Here is a 21,568-nt window from a genome sequence, read left to right as displayed (position 1 = left end):
TGTTCTAGAGTTAGCCTATTCATGATGATGTGCCAAACAATACTGAGTAGAGACGCCATTTCACACTGTGAAAACAACTTTCATACAATAGAGCCCTATTGAAAAAACAAACCTCCTAAAAAAACACCCGTTATAACATTACTGTTATTTATTTCTAAATCTGAAAATAATCATCGAGGCAACTCTTTCACATCAAGATTTTATAATTCGGACTTGTTATATCCGTTTGCTCTAATTTTACGTTTCATTCCACCAGGCGCGTACCCACAAAATAATTACGGGGGCCGTTTTTATAATATAGGGGAGACCGGGGCTAAATAACACACTTTTAGAAATTGAACCAAAAACATCCATTAAAATTGGAAGCGCATTTACAAAGTCAATACATAAATCGAAATAATTGCAGGTTTATAAGATATTTAAGCTGCCGGTTTAATCACGTGTCCGGTCTAGCCCCTGTCTCCCCTAATAATTTCTTGAGTTTCGGAGGGGGGGGGGGTTCAATCTCTAGAATCTCCTCCTGTATACGCACCTGCATTTCATCCATCACGTTTTGTTCGGTGCTCAGTCACTTGTTCTGAAATCTTTTTTCGCTCTTTAGCAAGTTCACCTCAAAATGCCCTCATAGCACCCTGTTACATGGAGTTCTGGGTGTTCGGAGGATCGCTGTCTTTCGGTACAATATTAATGTTGTTTCCTGCCAAAAACAATCCAGAACTCGTGTGTTTTAGATGAGTTATAGTAACCGTTTTTGTAATCACTCGTTGGCGTAAACTTGTTGGTTATTCATATCTGTACTTATGAAGATTTTTCAAATCACTACTACAAATAACATCAACAAAATTTTGCCTTGAAATAATTGTCGACCTTGCCACGTTGCAGTTCGGTAGAAGCTGCTTAAAGTCTACTTTGACATTTGTTTCATCGTCCATAAGCACACAGTTCAATTTTATCCGTAATTTGTCGTGCAGCTTACGCGCTCTTGTTTTGGAACTGGTTTCTTGCTTCTAGTTCCTGTTAGAGGTTTTCATGATATTGATGGACCTATATCCGGCCACTTTTCTCACTTTTTGAGCGAAAAAATATGACTTTTTAACCTTTCTAGCCACATCTCATATGAAAAGGTTCGGTTTTCGCTTAAACAGCTTAAGTGCTACATTCCATTGGAATTTGAAGTTGCCGTTTCTCGAAAACGAACTCGAAAATAACGTTTTTTTGTATGAGAGCTTATACGAAAAATTCTAAACGATATTGTTACATATTGCCCTCTCGGTATAGAGCCATCAGATTCAGGTAGCGATTCACAACGCTACTTACTGCCGAACGAGGAACTTCGAGTGATTTTGATATGTCATGTTGCAACATAGATAGATTTTCTATACTTTTGTGCCAAATTTTTCACGTTCTTATTAGTCTCCACTCCATTAACAAAACAATGCGTTTTTTATCAGAAAACCGTGTGAAATAACGTTCATATAAACAATGACTGCGGAATTGGTTACATATTTAAATTGTCAAATAAAATAGATGTGTCTAAGAAACCATGACTAGATATTTCTGTTCGCATACCTTATTTCGGAGTGGTTATTTAGCTATGTCAAGAGTTCGTTCGCCATATCTCTAGCAGAATACCACAGTTACAAACAAATTCTCATATATATTCGGCATATTTGGTCATTAAGTTAAGGAATAAGCGATTAGTCTTGTAAACCAATGATCGTAGGCTCGAAATCATTTTTAAAGACTTTTCGATCGAAGCACTTTTCCTGTACACTAAAAATCGGCGCCCAAGTCTGTCGTAAATGTATCGTCTAACTTTGCAGAGGAGATGCAGTTTCAAATTTTTTCTATGTTTTTTATAGTTAAGATAATCCAAACCGCAGACCAATCGTAAAAACTGTACCGTCACCGTCGTCGAGATGAAGTTGGAATTAGCTAATAAGTGAAAGGTTGACGATGGCCGGCTTTGATTGGTCGAGCCTTACCGTTTCTCGACTGTTTACTTCTCAAATGTAGAAACCTGTATGTGTACTGCGGAACTTGAAAAGGAAGGTTCATCGGCCGCCCGTAAATTTCTTCCATCGTAAAATTCACCAGATTATTCATTTCTCTAAACACAGCTGGTAACGACTTATCGATAAAACAACGACAGTTGCATGAAACTAAGTTTACTAATAAGCGCACACAAGCACCTGCCAATCGTCGGTAACGCGTGCAGTGTGCAATGTTTGCATTCGACGGTAGATAATAACACCTCACCGCCGCCATCCGCGAGTGCAGCCGACGCAGAGAAAAAACAGGAAATCTTTGAATACTCACGTTCTCTTTCACCGGAATGATTCACTACTGCGTGCTATTTTCGACCTTGTCAGTAGGTGCACTCTGCTCCCATTCAGTATCAGTGCACGGTTGGGCGAAGTCGAAATCAGTGACTGTCAGAAGTATTCCTTATTCCTCGAATATAATTAGAAAAATATTTATTTTTCAGAGGCCTAAACTAATACTGCGGAAAACAATTGCTTTCGAAAAAAATGTTTTACATTTTAACAGAAATACTACTCATCATTATGAGTAAAATATGTTAGTCCGCATTTCTTCAAAACATATCCCACTGTGCGACGGACCTCTCTGTCCCACATCATGCTGTACGATGAAAAGAGGATAGTTTGAACACCCTCACTTATTTGCTGTTTTTTTTGTTTGAACCTTCTCCCAGGTGTTTGTTCCCCTCCGGTACGTCGCGGTCGCATATTCCAAGTCCAAACTGCTCGGCACACATTTCCCGTTGCATAGTACAGTTTAATGAATTAAGCACTTCTTTATTTGCATGCAAAGTACACACGCGGAGATTGCGCGCTGGTTTGCCTCGGTAAATTATAAATGTAGCTTTTACTATGTATGTAATTAGCATTGAATGAGAAGCACAATGTTCTACATCTTAGATGCAGCAGACTATAGCGACGCCAGAGGTTTACTAAAGGGGATAGCGTTTCATTCCATATGCACTGCTTCCTAATGTCCCTTATTTACCTTACAGAGCAACTATTAACAGCATGTTATTACGTGCTAAATATAAAGTAATTTTGCTTATAGTTTTCGTCTCGAATTATTGAATATATTTTATAGGATCAATTAAATATTTCACTTCAAAAATCCTAAATTATAGAAAGAATTGCTCTTGTTGTAACATATACAAGCTCATCATCGAGGTAGGCAAGAATCAATCTGCATATGCTTTAAATTTGAAACGTACTTCGCTCCAATAATTTTAGTATGCAAGTGGCGCTACACATTATAGTCAGTTGAGCAAGATCAAGAAAGGTTTTGGCCTTTCATTACCATGGTAGGAATACCGTTTGGTAGTGTCGTTGCCCATGTGATGAAGTGTGCAAAGGGAATTTTGAACTGCAAAAGGCAGACTGTTCTTGAGAATCTGGAACAGAAAAGAGCATAACGAGAGTGTTTTTATTTTATGTGATTTCTATCCGGTAGTTTTATTATAATCAATTATTTAGGAATTAACCTCGGTGCTGCCATCTTCGAGAAATCGGTGATATTTCGTCCTATATTTTTCCACGTGAACTTTAAGGCTGCATTTTACATTTATGAGAGCAGCTTTGTTATTCCTCTCTCATAGAAGTTTTGGTTCCTTTTGACGCAAAACTCTAGTGAATGATTTCCATAGTCTTCTATTGATGCCAATTTATTATCACTAAGAAATGCAAAAAAAAAATGGTAATACAAGATACAAGTACCGAACTATATGATAGATGAATTGAAATTTCCCTTACAAACTTCAAGAATTTCTGACCAGTCACTTTGAAATGAACGGTTTTGCCCATCTTCGCAAGAGACTGAATAGTTTAGAAAATAACTAATTTCAGTTTAATCATAAGGCTTTAAATTTAATTTTTAATTATTTGAAACCTAGAAAACTATCAACAACACTCAAGAGCATTATTGGAAGGAGCATGAAGTCTGAATAAAATGTGTTGATTTTTGGACAAAATTGCATGAATTTTAATGCTGTATTCCTTCGTGAGACGCAAGCATTCGTGAGCACTTTTATCATTGAGTTGAGTTTTTAGCTTGAAGAGCTAATGAATACGAATAACATTAGTGGCGAAATAATAGACAGAATAGAGATGGAATACATTGAGCTGGGTGGTTCAAAATATGAACGTTTGGACAAATTGTGGATGAAATTTTCAAACGTGACTCCATGGACTATTGAATTCTTAAATCTTCTATCAATCAAATCTTCATACTCTCGAACAAAACCTTGTTTGAATCTTTGTGGCTCAGCGTATTGTTGATAATGCTACATTGAATGCTGGGAGCGTGATTAACAAAACAGCAATCAAAATCATATAATCGATACAAGGAGGCTGTCAAATCGAAAACACAGTTTCTAATCAAGATCAGAGCTGATGTTTTCACTCTGCAGGACTCAACCTCTTCACTTTCTTCACGACCGAAAGTCGGATCCGGATGAAATTCATTCGTATGGGACCACAAGAAAATCGGTTCTTGATGAACTGACTCGAATGGTACTGAGTCCTCCGGGCCTTGATTCGAAAATCGGGTTTCACGGTGATTGCATAACCTCTCCATATGAGAAAGACAAGAAAAACTTTTGGCCATTGTTATGGAAACTCGTCATAATGAATATTTCCTATTTATAAATCCCGAAAAATACTTCATTTCTCAACTTTCGATGTACTTTCGGACATGGTGGTGTTTCTATTCAAAGCCTTAATAATAGAAATATTTGAAAAAATACTGAACATAGGCGATTTGGGCCTGTTCTACAGACCGGGAATTTGTATCTCGCGCACCGGATAAAACCGGGAAATTTAAATCGGCAATCCCGGACCAACCTTCTCGAAGAAAAGTGAGTGCATAATTTTGTCACATACACTTGAACCTAACCAGGTACCATATTTTTGTTCATAATTTATTGTTATTTCGGATGCAAACTCATTTAGGAACATAAAAAATACATTAAAAAACATGAAAATACGTAGTGGTTCGACATTCTCCACAAGCTTCATTGTCTAAATAGTATTCACACACCATGGTTTTAAATATATTTACCTGTTGGGTTTTACGCAAAAGTGTTAGAATACCAAAACAAACACTTGTTTTTAAAACACAAGTACACTTTTGGAACCAAAACATCACTTCATTATTCGAAAGTGCCCAAAATATGCCCGAGCAGCTCGACGGCTAATAAGAAAATTAGATGAAGCTGAAATAATACAATGACAGAAGTTTTGTATAGATCGATGTCGGATGATGACAGATAAGACTAGTGATTCGAAATGCCCTACTTTCCCATGCACACTTAGAAAAAATCGTGTAAATTTCCACCTCTCTTACGCACATAAAACGAGCGTCGCAATTCATTTAAATTTACATTCCAAAGCGAGTAAAAATGAATCATGCCATTAACTTCACAGTTAATTTAGCTGAAGTTACCACCGGGTTGGCGGTTCAATACATAGGACGCTGGTTTAACAAGCCAGTTGTCATATGTTTGAGCCCCGACCTGGAAGGATTCTTGGTGTTTTTTTTTTTTTTTTTTTTTTTTTTTTTTTTTTTTACAAGGTGAAATGCATTTACGCACGGAGTGTGGGACTCTCCACAGGACTACCCAACTGTTGATTGGAACTACCCACTAAAACACCTTGGATCTCCAACCCTACCTCCCCGGCACCACCGCTAGGTATTACTTCGGGGTGGAAGGCTATTGGTGCTCACAGCACCCTCCCCAGATTTATGCAGAATGGGGATCAGCATCCTGCTCTCAAGGGATCGACCAGTTGGATGACGAGGTCGGTCCAGTGATGCCGGCTGGAGGGTAACTTCCGGTTCACTGGCGCCTCGACGACCCAAAACTGATGCTACGTCGCGGAACTACTCGACTAGTCTCCGCCGAAAGATCTAGTCTACACCGACGGAGGGTTCCCCGACGAGGGAAGTCCTCCCGAACCGACGCTTACGGTACGCGTCTACGACCCGACCGAAAGGATGCCTAAGTCGATCCAATGATTCCGGTTGGAGCGTGGCTTCCGGTTCACTGGCGCTCAGACGATCCTATCGGTATCACGCGACGATCTACTCATCTAGTCCCCGACAAAGGATCTAGGCTACTCCGACGGAGATTTCCCCGGCGAAGGAGAATCTCCCGACACCGAGTCTCTTACACCACACGGGGCACCCGATGGAGTGCCGAGGTCGGTCCTGCGATTCCGGTTGGAGCATGGCTTCCGGTTCGCTGGCGCCTCGACGACTCGAATCGGTGTTGTGGCGGCTACTCGACTAGCCCCCGCCGAAGGATCTAGCCTACACCGACGGAGAGTTCCCCGACGAAGGAGGCCCTCCCGAAACCGACGCTTCGATTCCCGTCAACGCCCGACCGAGAGGATGCCTGGGTCGGTCCAGTGATTCCGGTTGGAGGAAAGCTTCCGGTTCACTGGCGCCCTGACGATCCTAGCGGTATTACACCACGATTTACTCGTCTAGTCCCCGACGAAGGATCTAGACTACTCCGACGGAGATTTCCCCGGCGAAGGAGAATCTCCCGACACCGAGTCTCTTACACCACACGGGACACCCGATGGAGTGCCGAGGTCGGTCCCGCGATTCCGGTTGGAGCATGGCTTCCGGTTCGCTGGCGCCTCGACGACTCGAATCGGTGTTGTGGCGGCTACTCGACTAGCCCCCGCCGAAGGATCTAGCCTACACCGACGGAGAGTTCCCCGACGAAGGAGGCCCTCCCGAAACCGACGCCTTCGATACCCGTCAACGCCCGACCGAGAGGATGCCTGGGTCGATCCAGTGATTCCGGTTGGAGGAAAGCTTCCGGTTCACTGGCGCCCCGACGATCCTAACAGTTTTACGTACTACTCGTCTAGTCCCCGACGATGGATCTAGACTACTCCGACGAAGAGCTTCCCGACGAAGAAGGTTCTCCCGGACCGACGTTTATTCGCTGATCCCTCTTGAGCCTGCTACGGTACGCGGCTGACCTGTTGTTGATCCGCACTCCATTTCCGCTGCAATATTCCCGCAATTTGGGATGCCGCGGTCGACACTGCGTTCCAGTTCTCTACGCAGTGGCACATTCTCTGGATCAGGTTTTCCGGTGTGGTGTCCCTGCCGCATGCCTCCAGTAGCTCACTCCTTTGAGCCGCGAAACGGGAACATGCGAACAAGACGTGTTCAGCCGTCTCGATCTCGTCTGGGCAGCCAGGACATACAGGGGATGTCGCGTGGCCGAACCTGTGGAGGTACCATCTGAAGCACCCGTGCCCTGTGAGGAACTGCGTCAGGCCGAAGTTCACTTCTCCGTGAGGTCTATCTAACCAGCTCGAGACCCTAGGTATGAGCCGATGTGTCCACCTGCCCTTGGTTGAGCTGTCCCACTCTTGTTGCCATCTGCGTAGAGAAGCGGCTTTGGAGGCCCTACGGGCGTTCCTGTCTCCTCGCATGCTGTAGCGCTCCGCGTCTTCCTTCACTATCAGACTGATAGGCATCATGCTTGCAACCACGCAGGCCGCATCCCTCGATACAGTGCGGTATGCACTGATTACGCGAAGACACATCAGTCTATGCGTACTCTCCAGCATCTGTGCGTTGCGTTCCACATTCAGTGCCGACGCCCATACCGGGCTGCCGTACCTGAGGATCGAAACTGCCACTCCTGCCAGTAACCTTCGTTTACTGGAGCGCACAGGCGAGCTGTTGGCCATCAAACGAGAGAGCGCCGCGATCGCTGTTGATGCGCGCTTGCAGGCGTATTCAACGTGCTTGCTGAAACTGAGTTTGTCGTCAAGCATCACACCCAATTGCTTCAGTGATCTCTTGGAGGGGATCACGCAGTCTCCGGCATGTACCAGCGCCTCCTGTTCCGATTTGCGGTTATTTACCACCATCACTTCTGTTTTGTGGTGCGCGAGTTGCAGTTTCCTGCTACGCAGCCAGTCCTCCACCAAGCAGATTGAGTGTGATGCACTCAGTTCGACCTCTTCGATGGATTCGCCGTAGACTGTCAGCGTGACGTCGTCCGCGAACCCGACTATCTTGACACCCGGAGGGAGCCTCAACCTCAGTACTCCATCGTACATTATATTCCACAGGATCGGGCCCAAGATAGATCCCTGTGGTACTCCAGCCGTGATTGGAGTGCTACGTGTGCCTTCGTCGGTCTCATAGAGCAATACTCGGTTCTGGAAGTAGCTTTCCAGAATCTTGTACAGCCCTTCCGGTACTCCTAGTCGAAGCAGGGAATCAGCAATGTCTGCCCAGCAAGCACTATTGAACGCGTTCTTGACGTCTAGCGTTACTACCGCACAGTAGCGGATCCCTCGTCGTTTGCGCTGTATAGCTACCTCCGCCGTGGTTACCACCGATGTTATGGCGTCCACCGTCGACCTGCCTCTGCGGAACCCGTACTGTTGACCGGACAGTCCTCCTGCCTCCTCTATGAAGGGGGCTAGCCTGTTGAGGATGATTTTCTCAAGGAGCTTACCCACAGTGTCTATCAGACAGATTGGTCTATACGCCGAAGGATCGCCTGGGGGTTTCCCAGGTTTCGGTAATAGTACCAACCTTTGTCTTTTCCAAATGTCTGGGAACATACGCTCGTCCAGACATCTCTGTATGACCTCCCTGAACATGTCCGGTTTAGTCATTATAGCCGCCTTTAGAGCCACGTTCGGGATACCGTCTGGCCCCGGGGCTTTCTTTGTATCGAGCGATCTCGCCGCAGTGAGCAACTCCTCGTTCGTCACCTTTACGACTTCATTCGCTGGTAGCGGAGCTGGCTGCCAGGGGGACGTGTCGTGGTGGGGAAAGAGGACCGTTATGATCTCTTTCAACCTCGCCGGACTACGTTCAGGGGGTGCTAGCGCCCCTCTCGTTTTGGCCATCACCATCCTGTAGGCATCGCCCCATGGGTTGGAGTTGGCTCCCTCGCATAGCTTGTCGAAACACGCTCTTTTGCTTGCGCTGATGGCCTTGTTTAGTGCTAGCTTCGCCGCTTTGAACGCCGTGTTCCTCTCCATCCTCATCTCCGCTGATCGAGCTCTTTGCATCCTTCTTCTAGCCCTGAGGCAGGATGCGCGAAGGCGTGCAATTTGCTCGTTCCACCAGTAGACCGGTGGTCTATTGGTCCTCGGTTGAGCCTTTCTAGGCATGGTCGCGTCACACGCCCGTGACAAGATAGCGACCAACTCGTCCCCTCTCAGGTTCGCGTTGTGCTCCTCTAATTCGAGGGCAGCGCAAAACGTTTCGCGGTCGAAGTTAGCCACCTTCCACGCAAGAGTTTTGGGAGTATTACTCCTCCTTGTGTTTCTCGCCAATTGGCCGATCGTGTAGCGAATGGCTAGATGGTCGCTATGGGTGTAGCCATCATCAACTCTCCAATTAAGATCTCCAGCTAGGCCGGGACTACAGAAAGTCAGGTCGATAAACGACTCGACTCCGTTCCGCTGGAAGGTACTTTTCAGTCCATCATTCGCTAACATGACGTCTAACTTGGCGAGGGCCTCCAGTAACGTCTGTCCTCTCCTATTGGTGAAGCGGCTGCCCCAAGCCGTTGCCCAGGCATTGAAGTCTCCGGCTATCACCACCGGCTTCCGACTCACCAGGTCTGCGGTCAACATGTCGACCATCCGAGTGAACTGGTCTATTGACCATCTCGGTGGTGCGTAGCAGCTACAATAGTAAACTCCGTTTACCTTAGCTATGGCTACTCCCTCCGCTTGTGTTTTCACCACCTCTTGCACTGGGTATCGACCAGTCGTCAAGATCGCCACCGTCTTGGCTTCGTCAGACACCCAGTTCCCGTTATCTACCGGTGTGTGATAGGGATCCGAAAGAATCGCGACATCAATGCCCCATTCCGTCACTGACTGGTGCAGCAATTGCTGGCCAGCTGCACAGTGATTAAGGTTCAGCTGTATTACTTGCATGCTGATTTACTCCCTCCACTTGTTGAGCAAGTAGGTCCGCCCATGACGTGGTTTGTGGCCTTCTTCTTGCTCGCGCATAGCATGCAACGTGGCGTTCTTTCGCATGCATACGCCTTGTGCCCCTCGCCGCCGCAACGCTTGCAGAGGTTGCTCCGGTCTGGGCCTTTACAATTCCACGACTTGTGGCCAGGTTCGAAACACCTGAAGCACATGTCGACCACCGGCGGTTGGTAAGCGGTCACTGGGCATACCGACCATCCGACCTTTAGCCTGCCCACTTTGAGGACCTTATTGGCATCCGTGGCCGATAGCTTAAATGTAGCTATCTGGGTGCCCTGTGGTCCTTTCCTCATGCGGATGGATTCCCGTGAGACATCCACACCTCCTTGCTCCTTGATGGCCATGGCAAGTTCTTCTGCGGTGGCGATTTCGTCCAACCGTTTGCACTGGAGTGCAACCTCGTTACGCAGGGCTCTAACTTCGGCCGTATCGCCCAGGACTTGTTGGGCAAGCGCAACAAGCTCCGTTCCGCCCTGAGCTCCCTTTTTAAGCTCGAGCAGCATCTCTCCCGTCTTCGTACGACGAATGCTGCGAACCTCTTTGCCAAGCTCAGCAAGCTTTGCCTCGCTCCGCATGGCCTTGAGCACATCGGCGTACTTTTCTTTGTCGGCCTTAACCAACAAAGCCTCTCCTTTGTCCCTAGCCTTCCTCGCGGGAATGGGCCCGGCCTCTTTTGGGACCTTTTTCTTTTTGGCGACCTTCACCCATGGATTCTCGCCGGGTTCGCTTACATGGCTCGGATCCGGGGTTCGAGTGCCGAGGTTTGGGTTGAGCCCCTCGCCACGTTCCTTCGCCCCATCAATTCCGCCATGGTCTTTGCTCCTTTTGGCCTTGGGAGTCAGGCGTTTACTGCCTGGAGAATCCCTGGCGCGTTTCCGGCGCTGTTTATTCCGCTCAATCGTGAGCCGGAGCGCATAGTCGACCGCCTCCTGTTTTTTGTCGGTATCGAAGATGAAGGGCTCTGTTTGAGAACACTTCTCCGACTTTCCGCCACCCTCTAGCCGCACTATCAACGCCTCTTGGTCCCTTTTAGCTACGTTCACGGCCTTACGTAGCTTCAGCAAGTTCGCCTTCAGCTCCTTGCTGATGTTGGATTTCTCCTGCGCGAATTCAATAATCGCGTCGAGCTGTTCTATGACCGCTGTCATACTCGGCTTGATTATTTCCTTCGCTCGCTCCTGGGACTCAGGCTGGTTCACTGGTTTGACGTGGACATTGCTGTCGCTCGTCTCCTCAGCTACTGCTTCGCTCTCCTTTCTCGCACCCGTTCTGGATGGAGACCTCCTCAAACCCCCTCTTGCGAAAGGGTTTACCTCCTCACTCGACGCCGATGTTGATGGTGTTGAACTCATGATTTTATATGGGTCCCCCTTATGGCTGCCGTCAAACCCAGCCGAAAGTAGTCGCTATCATGATCCCATGGTTACCTATGCGGTGCAGTGAGGCCATGCGAGGGTTGGCTTTACGCTCAGAGCCGGATCAGCGCAAATCAGGAAAAGGGCATCTGAACCTACTTCCACCCAGTCATCCCAACCAGGTGGCTGAAGGTGAGACGGCGTGCCATAAGGCCTGCCACGGTTTTATGGGACGGAAGGCAGCTGCGGCATTAGCCTACTCGCCATTTCAAGCCGGTTCCACCCTGCTTTACTGAAGGAGTAGAATACCGCAGCTGTCAGCCCTAGTTTCTCTATATATTCCGATCTACCGTGTCGTATCCATGGATGGTGTGGTAGCCAGTATACCATAGTTAGGACCTCACTGGCGTTAGTCCTAACGTGCCGAGTCGGCACTCCCGTTGGGCTTGTGCACTTTGAGCGGCACACGATCGCTTTGGTAGGACTTGCTTGCGGATACATGCAGCTTTTTGTAGAGGATTAGCAGAGCCCACTGCCAAACCCCACCGCATCCTAGGCAAGCCCTACAACTCGCAGTTGCCGGGGGAGGGGTCGTCAAGCCCTTAGACATAGTCCCTGCTGCCCCAAGGATTCTTGGTGTCAGTAGGATCCATAGTACTAGCCATGCAATGATTCTGTACACTAAGAATCGGCTGCGAAATCTGTTGAAACAGAAATGCCAAATTCCACCAAAGGAATGTAATGCCAAGACTTTGCTTTTCTACCAACGAAACAGACACGATATTTATTTTTACATGTTAAAAGATGCACGCAAAAAATTACGGCATGCTTGAATTTACGTCATGTGTAAGTTTCATTTTTTTTTTTCTAAGAGTGTACTTGCGATGATAATTTCATTCATCATCTGTCAATCCTCTCGGTCTGTTTCTCATTGGCAGAGATAAAAATTGAAAACAAGCTCTAGGCTAAAATAAATCGTTTAGGGGCTGTCCATAAAAGACGTCACACCGTAAGGGGGAGAGGGGTGTTACACAAAACGTGACCTTTTGGGATAGGGGGAAGGTGAGAGGGTTGTTGGAATGTGACTTCCAATATTTTCAAAGAGTGCTTTTTTTAAATACTTAATAGTATTACTGCTTTGCTCTATTTCCTGATACAAATCTCCACAATAAACGTTTACATTTACAACGTGTATTTGTTGATGTAAAAGCTTCTTTTTTCCCTTTATGGGCTACTCTGGCCGAGGGGGGTATTTGTTGATGTAAAAGCTTCTTAAACTTATTTTATTGAGAACGTAAAAATGTTTTAAGTTCATTCGCATGAAAAGCTATTCTACGCTAAGGAATTATTATTCCTTAGCTACTATGTACCCCTAGGAGGATTAAAACAGATGATTTATATGTTTCATCAATTCCAATCAAATATGAATATTTAATAAAATAATTTTGATAATTTCGTAGTTTTAGGGATATTTTTGCCTTTCTCATATAGAAAGGTTATGCAATCACTGTGAAAAACGACTTTTTAAACGAGGCCCGGAGGGTCGAATGTCATATACCATTCGACTCAGCTCGACGAACTTGACAAAGGTCTGTGTACGTCTGTATGTGTGTATGTATGCATGTGTGTATGTAACAAAATTGTGCACTTGATTTACACGGAGATGGCTGGATCGATTTTCACAAACTTAGATTCAAATGAAAGGTCTCTTTGTTTCATAGGTAGAATTTTACTCGGACCAGATTTCCGATTCGGGAGTTACGGGGTAAAATGTGCAAAATGAACAAAAAATGTGCAATCAATTTTCTCAAAGACCACTCATTCAATTTTCACAAGCGTAGGTGAAAAAAAATGAAAGGTCTTACAACCCCATATAAACCTACCAAATTTCATCTGGGTGCGACTTCCGGTTTCGGAATAGGTATAAGAATTTCATTTTCAGTCACGTGTAGGAATGTCGGAAATTTCTAATTACTCGATTATTCAATAATTGAGTATAATTTTGAAACTAATCGATTGAAATTTATTCGATTATCTGGGTTATTAATCGATTACTCGATTATTCATTCGATTATAACTATGGGAATTTTAAAATTATTCGATGAGCTCAATAATCGAATATTAGTTTTAAGCTATTCGATTAAATATTACTCGATTATCTGGGTTATTAATCGATTACTCGATTAATCGATCAATATTACGACATCCCTAGTTACGTGATTTTATACATCACACGGTAAATTCAATCTAATACATTCAAATAGCCGTATAATTCTTGAATTGGACAGATTTGATTAGTTGATGACCAAATACATTGATTTTGGGTATACCAGATCTACGTTCCTGATTCCGGAAGTTCCGGCTCCTATTTTTTTTTTTAAAAGATGCCATTACCGATTTTTACAAGCTTAGATTAAAATTAAGGCTCTTATGATTTTATACAAAATTTCTGAATTTCATCTGGATGCAACTTCCGGTTCCGGAATTATAGGGTAAAGTGTGTTAAACATCTTATACCATCACTTAAAAGGGTGGAACAAACACTTGAAAATTTTTCTAAACTGGCGATGGTTTGATCGAGTTTTACAAACTTAGATTGAAATGAAAGGTCTTGTGGTCCCATACGGAATTCCTGAATTTTATCCGGATCCGACTTTCGGCTCCGGAATTATAGGGTGAATTTTATACCATCACTTAACGGGCGGAAACAAAATACGTAAAAAATTCGAAATTAACATTAAAACTGCTCCAAACGGTAGTCATTATCATTAGACGGCCAAACAAAGCGATTCCGGTTATTCCTTCAAGAATCGAAAAAATTATTTTGAAGATTACCACAGTATTATATATGATAGTATGATTGATATGAGAAAGGCATCATTAAACCACTAGGTAGATTAAAACAGGTTTTTAATCTAATGATAGCATGCATAAATCGATTTTCTTCTCGTATGTCAATGATGAATTTTATTTATTTTGAATTTGTGATATGTGACATAGGAAGGTGGAGAGTCTTTGCTACTATAACAATTTGTGACAAAAGAGGATAGTCAAAAATTGCCAAAAAAGCGTGACATCTTTTATAAAAAGCCCTTTAACCCATACCAAATTGTCAAATAATGATTGAGCAATAAGTTTTTATGGAAACAATTTGTATATTTTCATAACAGAAAATAAAAGATAATGTTTAGATTTGAAATAAGAAAGTTTAATAGTCATTTAGAAAATAACGATGTTTTACCGGCGGCGAACGACCGTAACTTGGTTAAAACCGGGTATAAATAAACGATATAAAAAACGATGTTTTACGAATATAGTAATACAATTATCGCAATGTTATGACTAGAATGAATGGTTTAGCATACACACTTTTTTTTCGCTGAATCTCGGTAAAATAAAGGCCGAAATTTGCACAGCCGAGTACTCGGTAATCATCTCGGCAAAACATAAAAAAGGGGAGTCTCGGCAACTTCAAGTTTGATAAACGTCAATTATTACCGAAATTGTCGGCAAACAGTTTACTGTACATTCGGCAAAATTTTTACTGTTCCAGCAAGGGAATTTATGAATTACCGAGATTCCAAAACCAAAAAATCGGTTCTATTTTTACGAAATTATAAATATTCAATGTGTGGTCAAGGTTTTTATTTTTTTTTAATTAATGAATTTGTTATCGGTAGCACTCAATGCTTCTACTTCGAAGCAAACAGCAATAAAAAATAACGCAAAACACAGTTAAGATCATGCAAAAAAACAGTAAATTAAGAACATATTCGATCTAATAGGGAGTTCAATATTCCTCCCGATCAGAGAGCAATCACCTTCATCAGATTCGTCTGATATTACTACCAGTCGTGACGTCTCATAATTCGACTTCCCGTACTAACTTCTTCACAGTAAAAGCAGGCTGTGGAAGACGATTTCTATAAATAACAATTTGTAGTTTTTGCAATGACTGAGCGGAAATATATATTGGAGAAGCCAAGTGAAAGAAAAACTAACAGAAAAGATGAATTTTTGGAAAAAGATACGCTCAGAGACAGGACTCGAACCAGCGTTCTTATGCATTCCGTGCATATGCGCTACCATCCGCCACTCTGATCTTGTTTTAGTCACTCTAAAACACGAAACAGACATAGTAGCAACGTACATCGAACATGGTCTACATCCTGGCCGTCACCCGACCGATACCTTACATCCAAACATCTTCTCTGTCCATCAAACACTAGTCCTCTCGCTTTATACCTATTTCTCCGATCAAGCATTGAGTAGGAGAGTGTAATCGCTCGGGTGACGGCCAGGATGTAGACCATGTTCGATGTACGTTGCTACTATGTCTGTTTCGAGTTTTAGAGTGACTAAAACAATATCAGAGTGGCGAAATGGTAGCGCGTATGCACGGAATGCATAAGAACGCAGGTTCGAGTCCTGTCTCTGAGCGTATCTTTTTCCAAAAATTCATCTTTTCTGTTAGTTTTTCTTTCACTTGGCTTCTCCAATATATATTTCCGCTCAGTCATTGCAAAAACTGAACTTAGTCATGGCGGCTTTACGTCAAACTAAAATTAATAAATCGTTAAAAACAATTTGTAGTTATTGTACTTTCTAAAAAGATAGTAGATTCTCACATCTTCCTTCTGGACTTCTCTCAAAATATAATCTATCGGAAAACTTCTGCAAAATATTACGTCAGAAAATAACTGCTTCCTTCCAAGCAAACATGTAAAGCGTAAATGGCCGTTGTCTTGTCGAATTTCAGCAAAAGCTAACACATATTTCTGAATTTCGGCAAACGTATTTGCTGATTCCGGCATAATCGTTATTCACTGATGAGCTCAGCCAAAAGTTATGCCAAATTTCGGCAAAAAAATGCACTTTGCCAAAAAATCAGTAAATATTTTAAACGAATCTCGGCAAACATAATATTGATTACTGAACAATTGTGTGTTGGCGATCTGTCTCGGCATTTTACTTTACCGAGCTCGAAAATTGGTTTTAAGTGTGTACATTTTGAATTTGTTGCATGAAAAAGACATAAACGGCGATCATAGTATAAGCGCCGAAGATGTTATTATTTGCAAATGGGATCATGTTAGTTCTGGAAGTTTGACAGAATCCAAACAAGGTTCAGTTTTGTTAATAAATATTTACTTATAATTGCTGTTTTTTCCAGCAATTGTTCTACACTGAATTGGTTCTTTTAAATGGTTTTTTCTTGACAGGACATTATTTTAATTGGAAGTTTTATGATCTTGAGAGTTTTACAATGTTGAATTTGATTCGAATTAAAACATATGCTGAACATACATTATCATATATTTTCTTGCATAGTTTTTTAACAAGCCTTAATGCGTTTTAGTTCCAAATTTCGTCCGCATCTCGCCCGCTTGTGTCTTAAGTTTCGCATGTTTTGATTTTGATTTTCTGTCGTAATCAAAGTCAAAGTCTTGGCATTATATTCCTTTTGTGGAATTTGGCCTTTCTGTTTCAACAGACTTCGCAGCCGATTCTATGACCAGCGTTCTATGCAGATTTTCTGTCGTAACAATCCTGAAAATATTGGACATACGATTTTAGTGCTATTGATGCAAAATTTATTTCAGCCATTAGTTGTTGATAAATTTTATCCTCAACTGAAAAACCAAACTCATATTCTTATTTCCTCCACTGCTCCACAGATAGGCACTTTGTTTGAGATTGTTATTCTCAAACTTATTTGACACTATCATCTTCGATTACTGCGAAACTACGTGAAGTATTTCGCGGTGGTGGCTTGTTGTAACAGGTTGAACTTCGCAATCAGTTTGTTTCGAAAAAGCACAACCTGAACAGCAGATGCTTCGTTCAAAACACTAATTAAATTGGTTAAAATGTCAACCAAGAATAACTGTAATATGTGAATGAATGCTTTGAAACGTCATTTATTCCAGAGATCCAAGCATTTTTCTTGTGAATCGATCTGATGTTGTGTCTTAAAAAGTGGTGATACTGACTTCTGCGTCGAATTTGTATACGTTATCAAACATTTTGGCTATAAGGACAAAAACTGACTGGGTCAGCACGATCTAATCCAACACCATAATCCTTACAAAACAAGCTAGAAGCAAAGCATGGATAGCAAAAAATAGCACACTTCAGCTTAGCCTACAGGTTGATCCGGTATGTGCCAACAGTGCTTACCTGGGTGTACCTCAGTTCCAGTCCGGACTCATTAAGCGATGACGTGATATCATAATTGTAACGTTATATCATAGATGCTCGCATTGGTGCACTCTCTTGTACGGGCACAGCGGCCGCATCAAGTCATCGACCGTTACGCATCAGCTGGGTTCCCTCTACTACCTTACTACTGTTGTTTTTGCTACTCACTGTACCATGCGCCGGCACCTGCTGCGTCGTCGTATGAATTGCCCCGTTCATCTGTAATGTAAAGGTAGTAAACTAACAGACAACACGGATGAAGAGAAATTGCTATACTATCTATTGTTTTTTGACCTGATTCTACGGCTGAATCTCTCTCTCATTGTGCAGCACTCGCTGACTGCCCGGCGCCAAGTGGATTATGTTTTCTTGGTTTCACTAGATGTTACGCGGATAACAAACTTATGTTGATGTTGATTACCAGAATGAGTATTTTGAAATTAGAAATCGAATGGATGTAATCTTGCAATGTCTGTCGCATTTGGTCTTATCGTCTTTAGGCAACTGTATACTTTTTATAAGAATCTGACATCACTTCTAAACTGTTTCAATACATAATTGTGTAGATTTGTGCAATAAATGAGAACAAGAAGACACTGGTACTATATTGGGCAAAATTAGTAAAAAAAATGTAACTACAACAAGCCGTCAGAGTGTACAAGACACTTTCAATTATTAGGAACGCTTTGGAACAAATCGAAATAAGCACTTTACTGTAGCATACTTTTCATATGTGCGCAAGCACTTATGAACAACTATGCGACTGAGCATAAAACCGTAGGCTGCGAGTGCCTCATGCAGTTCAGTTTTGTTAGAAAGTTATTTGCTTGCCTGTTGCCTGTCATTTCCTAGTATATCACTTTTCTTTAGTTATTCTTTCGCTCATTTCTAGATTTCTGCATGCTAAACAAAAATGTGTTCTATTTCATTTTACAAATCAGAGTACGCGTTTTCTTTGCGAAACAATGTACGCAATATACATACCTAGCTGGTCTTTGCTGTTGATGTGTAAACGTAGCTCCGCATACCCATTTTTTTTGCATTACAATTTCTAATACCACCCCCGTTCACCATCTCATAACATAACACCAGAAACATTGTCTTGATGGGGACCCCCAGGTGTGGGAAGTAACTTTAAGCAATACGATAATATGCACAATGTATCAAGCCCAAATTCCAACATTCCACTAGGAGGAACGCACCCGTCGTTTACAGGAGATCGAAGCGAACCGGTGCGAACGCCAGACGAAACGGCGCCTAGCACGAGCACAGCAAACCCAAAACTTTTACACTAGTCTCCATATGCTGCAGGCTAACACTTTCCTGCGCGAAAGTGACAGCTCCAGCGCATTCGAAGACTATTCGCTATTCCTCTACCGGCAATCGGCTCCAGAGTTCAATGATCGCGTCAAAGAGATGGAACGGAAAATCCTTTATCCTGTAAGCACCGACTGTTTGATGCATCCGACTTGATTCTATGTTGATGCATGGTGTGTGATCTATTCAAATCGTCGTTTGATATCCCTCTAACATAGAAACGATCAGCCAGGGTGTGTAAAGTGACCCAGGCGTTCGTATGATTTCGATGTTGTTGTACAAAACTTACCCATGGCTTTCGCAAGTGCGTCGTTTTGAACCATTTCGGTCAAGCACTGTAACAGCAGCTCTTTGAATCGAATGCCAACATATATTTTGCCACGTGCTAACAAACCCGACAGCTTAATCGACAACGAATCGCAATCGATTGCGAATAAATTGCTTACAATGTGTTTTATATTTAAATAAACCGAATGATCAGCGCTAAATGATCACGCACCTAACCACAAGTCGGGTAACCGCAGCGTGAGCGCTGAAGCTTAGTCAACAGCTGTGTTACAGATATCGTTGAACATGTGTACGTGTTATGTTTGGCTTTGCAACATACTCTACTGAGCCCTAGAGAATATCAAAGTTGAAGGATAAAAAACTACCCCCGGCTAATACGCATGATTTGATTGGTGCTAGAATAGTTTATTTTGTCTACCATATAGAATCGAAGAACTTCTAATTCCTTTGATTTTCTGCATGCTTGTTATGTTGCTTCAACATCCGGCCAATCGATCAAATATCGATTATCAAAAAAAAAAATCTAGTGGTGAAATGGAACTAAGAATCCGGATTTTGTTGCATCATTACATCACATTGTAAAATTAGAAGTTGTAAATAGTTAACCGCTTCACTGATGCTCATCCCGCCTGCTCCTGCTCACAACAATCATAATCTGGCGTTCCTTGGTATGGCTAATCGCACGATTCCTAGTAGTGTTACCGCCCCACCCGTGCGTGTGTAAAATTCAAACAACGAACCCAAACCTCTCCGTTTGCTACAGTCGGTATGCAAGAAACGCAGAAATAGCACTATCAATTCTCTTTCCACCCTCCATATCAGGATCGTGATCGTGGTCTAGCGGCGGCCTATCCGCGAAGTCTCGCTGCCGTAGCCGATGGCGAACAGTTTAGTGATCGTATCAAATCGATGGAACAGCGAATCGGTGGCAAACAGGTACCCATCGCCGAGAAAAAGCCGAAAGATCTACTGCGCGCGATCGGTAAGATTGACAGTAGCGATTGGAATGTGAAGGAGATCGAAAAGAAGATTGAACTTTCGAAAAAGGCGACCGACATTGGCAAGAGCCGTGAGCGCGTTCCGAAGTGGAACCGTGAGCAATTTTTAGCTCGGCAGAATAAGCTGACCCAGCAGCCAGAAGATGAAAAGTACAAGGAATTTGACAATTCACTCAAAGCGATCGATAAACAGCTGAAGGAGGGACATAACTTGGATCTCGGTGAACGAGGTAAGAATAAGGTTGCGTCCATTGCTGGACAGTTATTGAGTACCAAACAACAGCAGCGACAACAGCAACAGCAGCAACAGCAACAAAATCATCATCCGAAATCGGTAATTTCAACTTAGATTGTTATTTCCAAAATTCTAATCGTTTTATTTTAGACCGCCAAAGCCGCTCTCGTCCTAACGTCTGCTGGGGTTGCAGAAAAGTGCCACTTCTGCAAGCAACGCGTGTACTTAATGGAAAAGATTTCAGCCGAAGGACTAACACTACACCGATCCTGTCTCAAGTGCCATCATTGCCACACAAATTTAAGACTTGGTAATATTTTACTATCAACGATAAATACTGGATTTTATGTTATGATTTTCTTTTCTGAACCACAGGTGGCTACGCCTTCGATCGGGACGATCCCGAAGGAAAGTTCTATTGTACACAACACTTTAAACTGCCGTCGAAATCTGTGAAACCTACGCCGAAACGATCGCTACCTCGAACTCCACAGGCGGACGGTAGACAGACGGCAGCGGTAGCAACGGAATTCAACCAGCCTTCTACGCCTGAATCGAAATCATCCGGAATCAATAACTTTGATTTGCTGGATCGTGGTGAAACACCCGAGCGTATCGAGTTTGAAAACGCGGACGATTCCGTCTCAGACAGTGAAGCGGCAATGGAAGTCATCGACGAGAACGAGTGGACCGATCGTAACTTTGGCACGGAGTCAGAAGAATCCGATGAGGACATGTCCAGTTCAGATGAATCGGACAGTGAGAGTGATTCCGATTACGAGGAAGCTGCTGGTTCTCCACTGGGGGCTCAAACACTTCAACTTGCGTCCGAATGGATCAGTGATAAACGATTCTCCAATATGGTTGACAGTGATGATGATTTCTATGGATACTCAAGTGAAGGTAAAAAAAAACAATTTACCAAGTTTAACGATTACGGGTGAAATTAATTGCATTTTTTTTTCTCCAGATGACGAAGCAGATTCGCAAACCGAAGGTGAAGAATTTGCTCGAGCTCGCGAAATACGTATGCAGGAGGTTAAACTTATGCCGCCTCCAACACTTCCAACGGATACCGAAACCGAGGTAAGTCATTCGAACCTGTTTGCCTCAGCTATTATAATCGGTGACGGT

At 43.3% G+C, this 21,568-nt stretch overlaps 1 protein-coding gene across 21 annotated transcripts in view; it reads left to right on the top strand.

Annotated features, from left to right (window-relative positions):
- Positions 1-21,568, top strand: part of LOC131425306 (F-actin-monooxygenase Mical-like) — a 153,967-nt gene that overhangs the window by 108,840 nt on the left and 23,559 nt on the right. For 20 of the 21 annotated variants that reach the window (XR_009228959.1, XR_009228961.1, XR_009228966.1 and 17 more), the window contains 5 exons: positions 18,788-19,036; positions 20,024-20,533; positions 20,585-20,744; positions 20,810-21,337; positions 21,405-21,520. Coding sequence is in view for 3 of the 21 variants with exons in the window: in XM_058587098.1 (XP_058443081.1) it covers positions 18,788-19,036; positions 20,024-20,533; positions 20,585-20,744; positions 20,810-21,337; positions 21,405-21,520 (1,563 nt within the window). In the remaining 18 variants the exon portion in view is untranslated. The remainder of the gene's footprint in view (positions 1-18,787; positions 19,037-20,023; positions 20,534-20,584; positions 20,745-20,809; positions 21,338-21,404; positions 21,521-21,568) is intronic. The other variant, XR_009228973.1, reaches the window with a different exon arrangement.

This window comes from Malaya genurostris, chromosome 1 (assembly GCF_030247185.1).
Source record: "Malaya genurostris strain Urasoe2022 chromosome 1, Malgen_1.1, whole genome shotgun sequence".
Classification (NCBI taxonomy): Eukaryota; Metazoa; Arthropoda; class Insecta; order Diptera; family Culicidae; genus Malaya; species Malaya genurostris.
The sequence above is the reverse complement of the archived record's forward strand: the minus strand, read 5'-3'. Positions and strand labels throughout refer to the sequence as shown.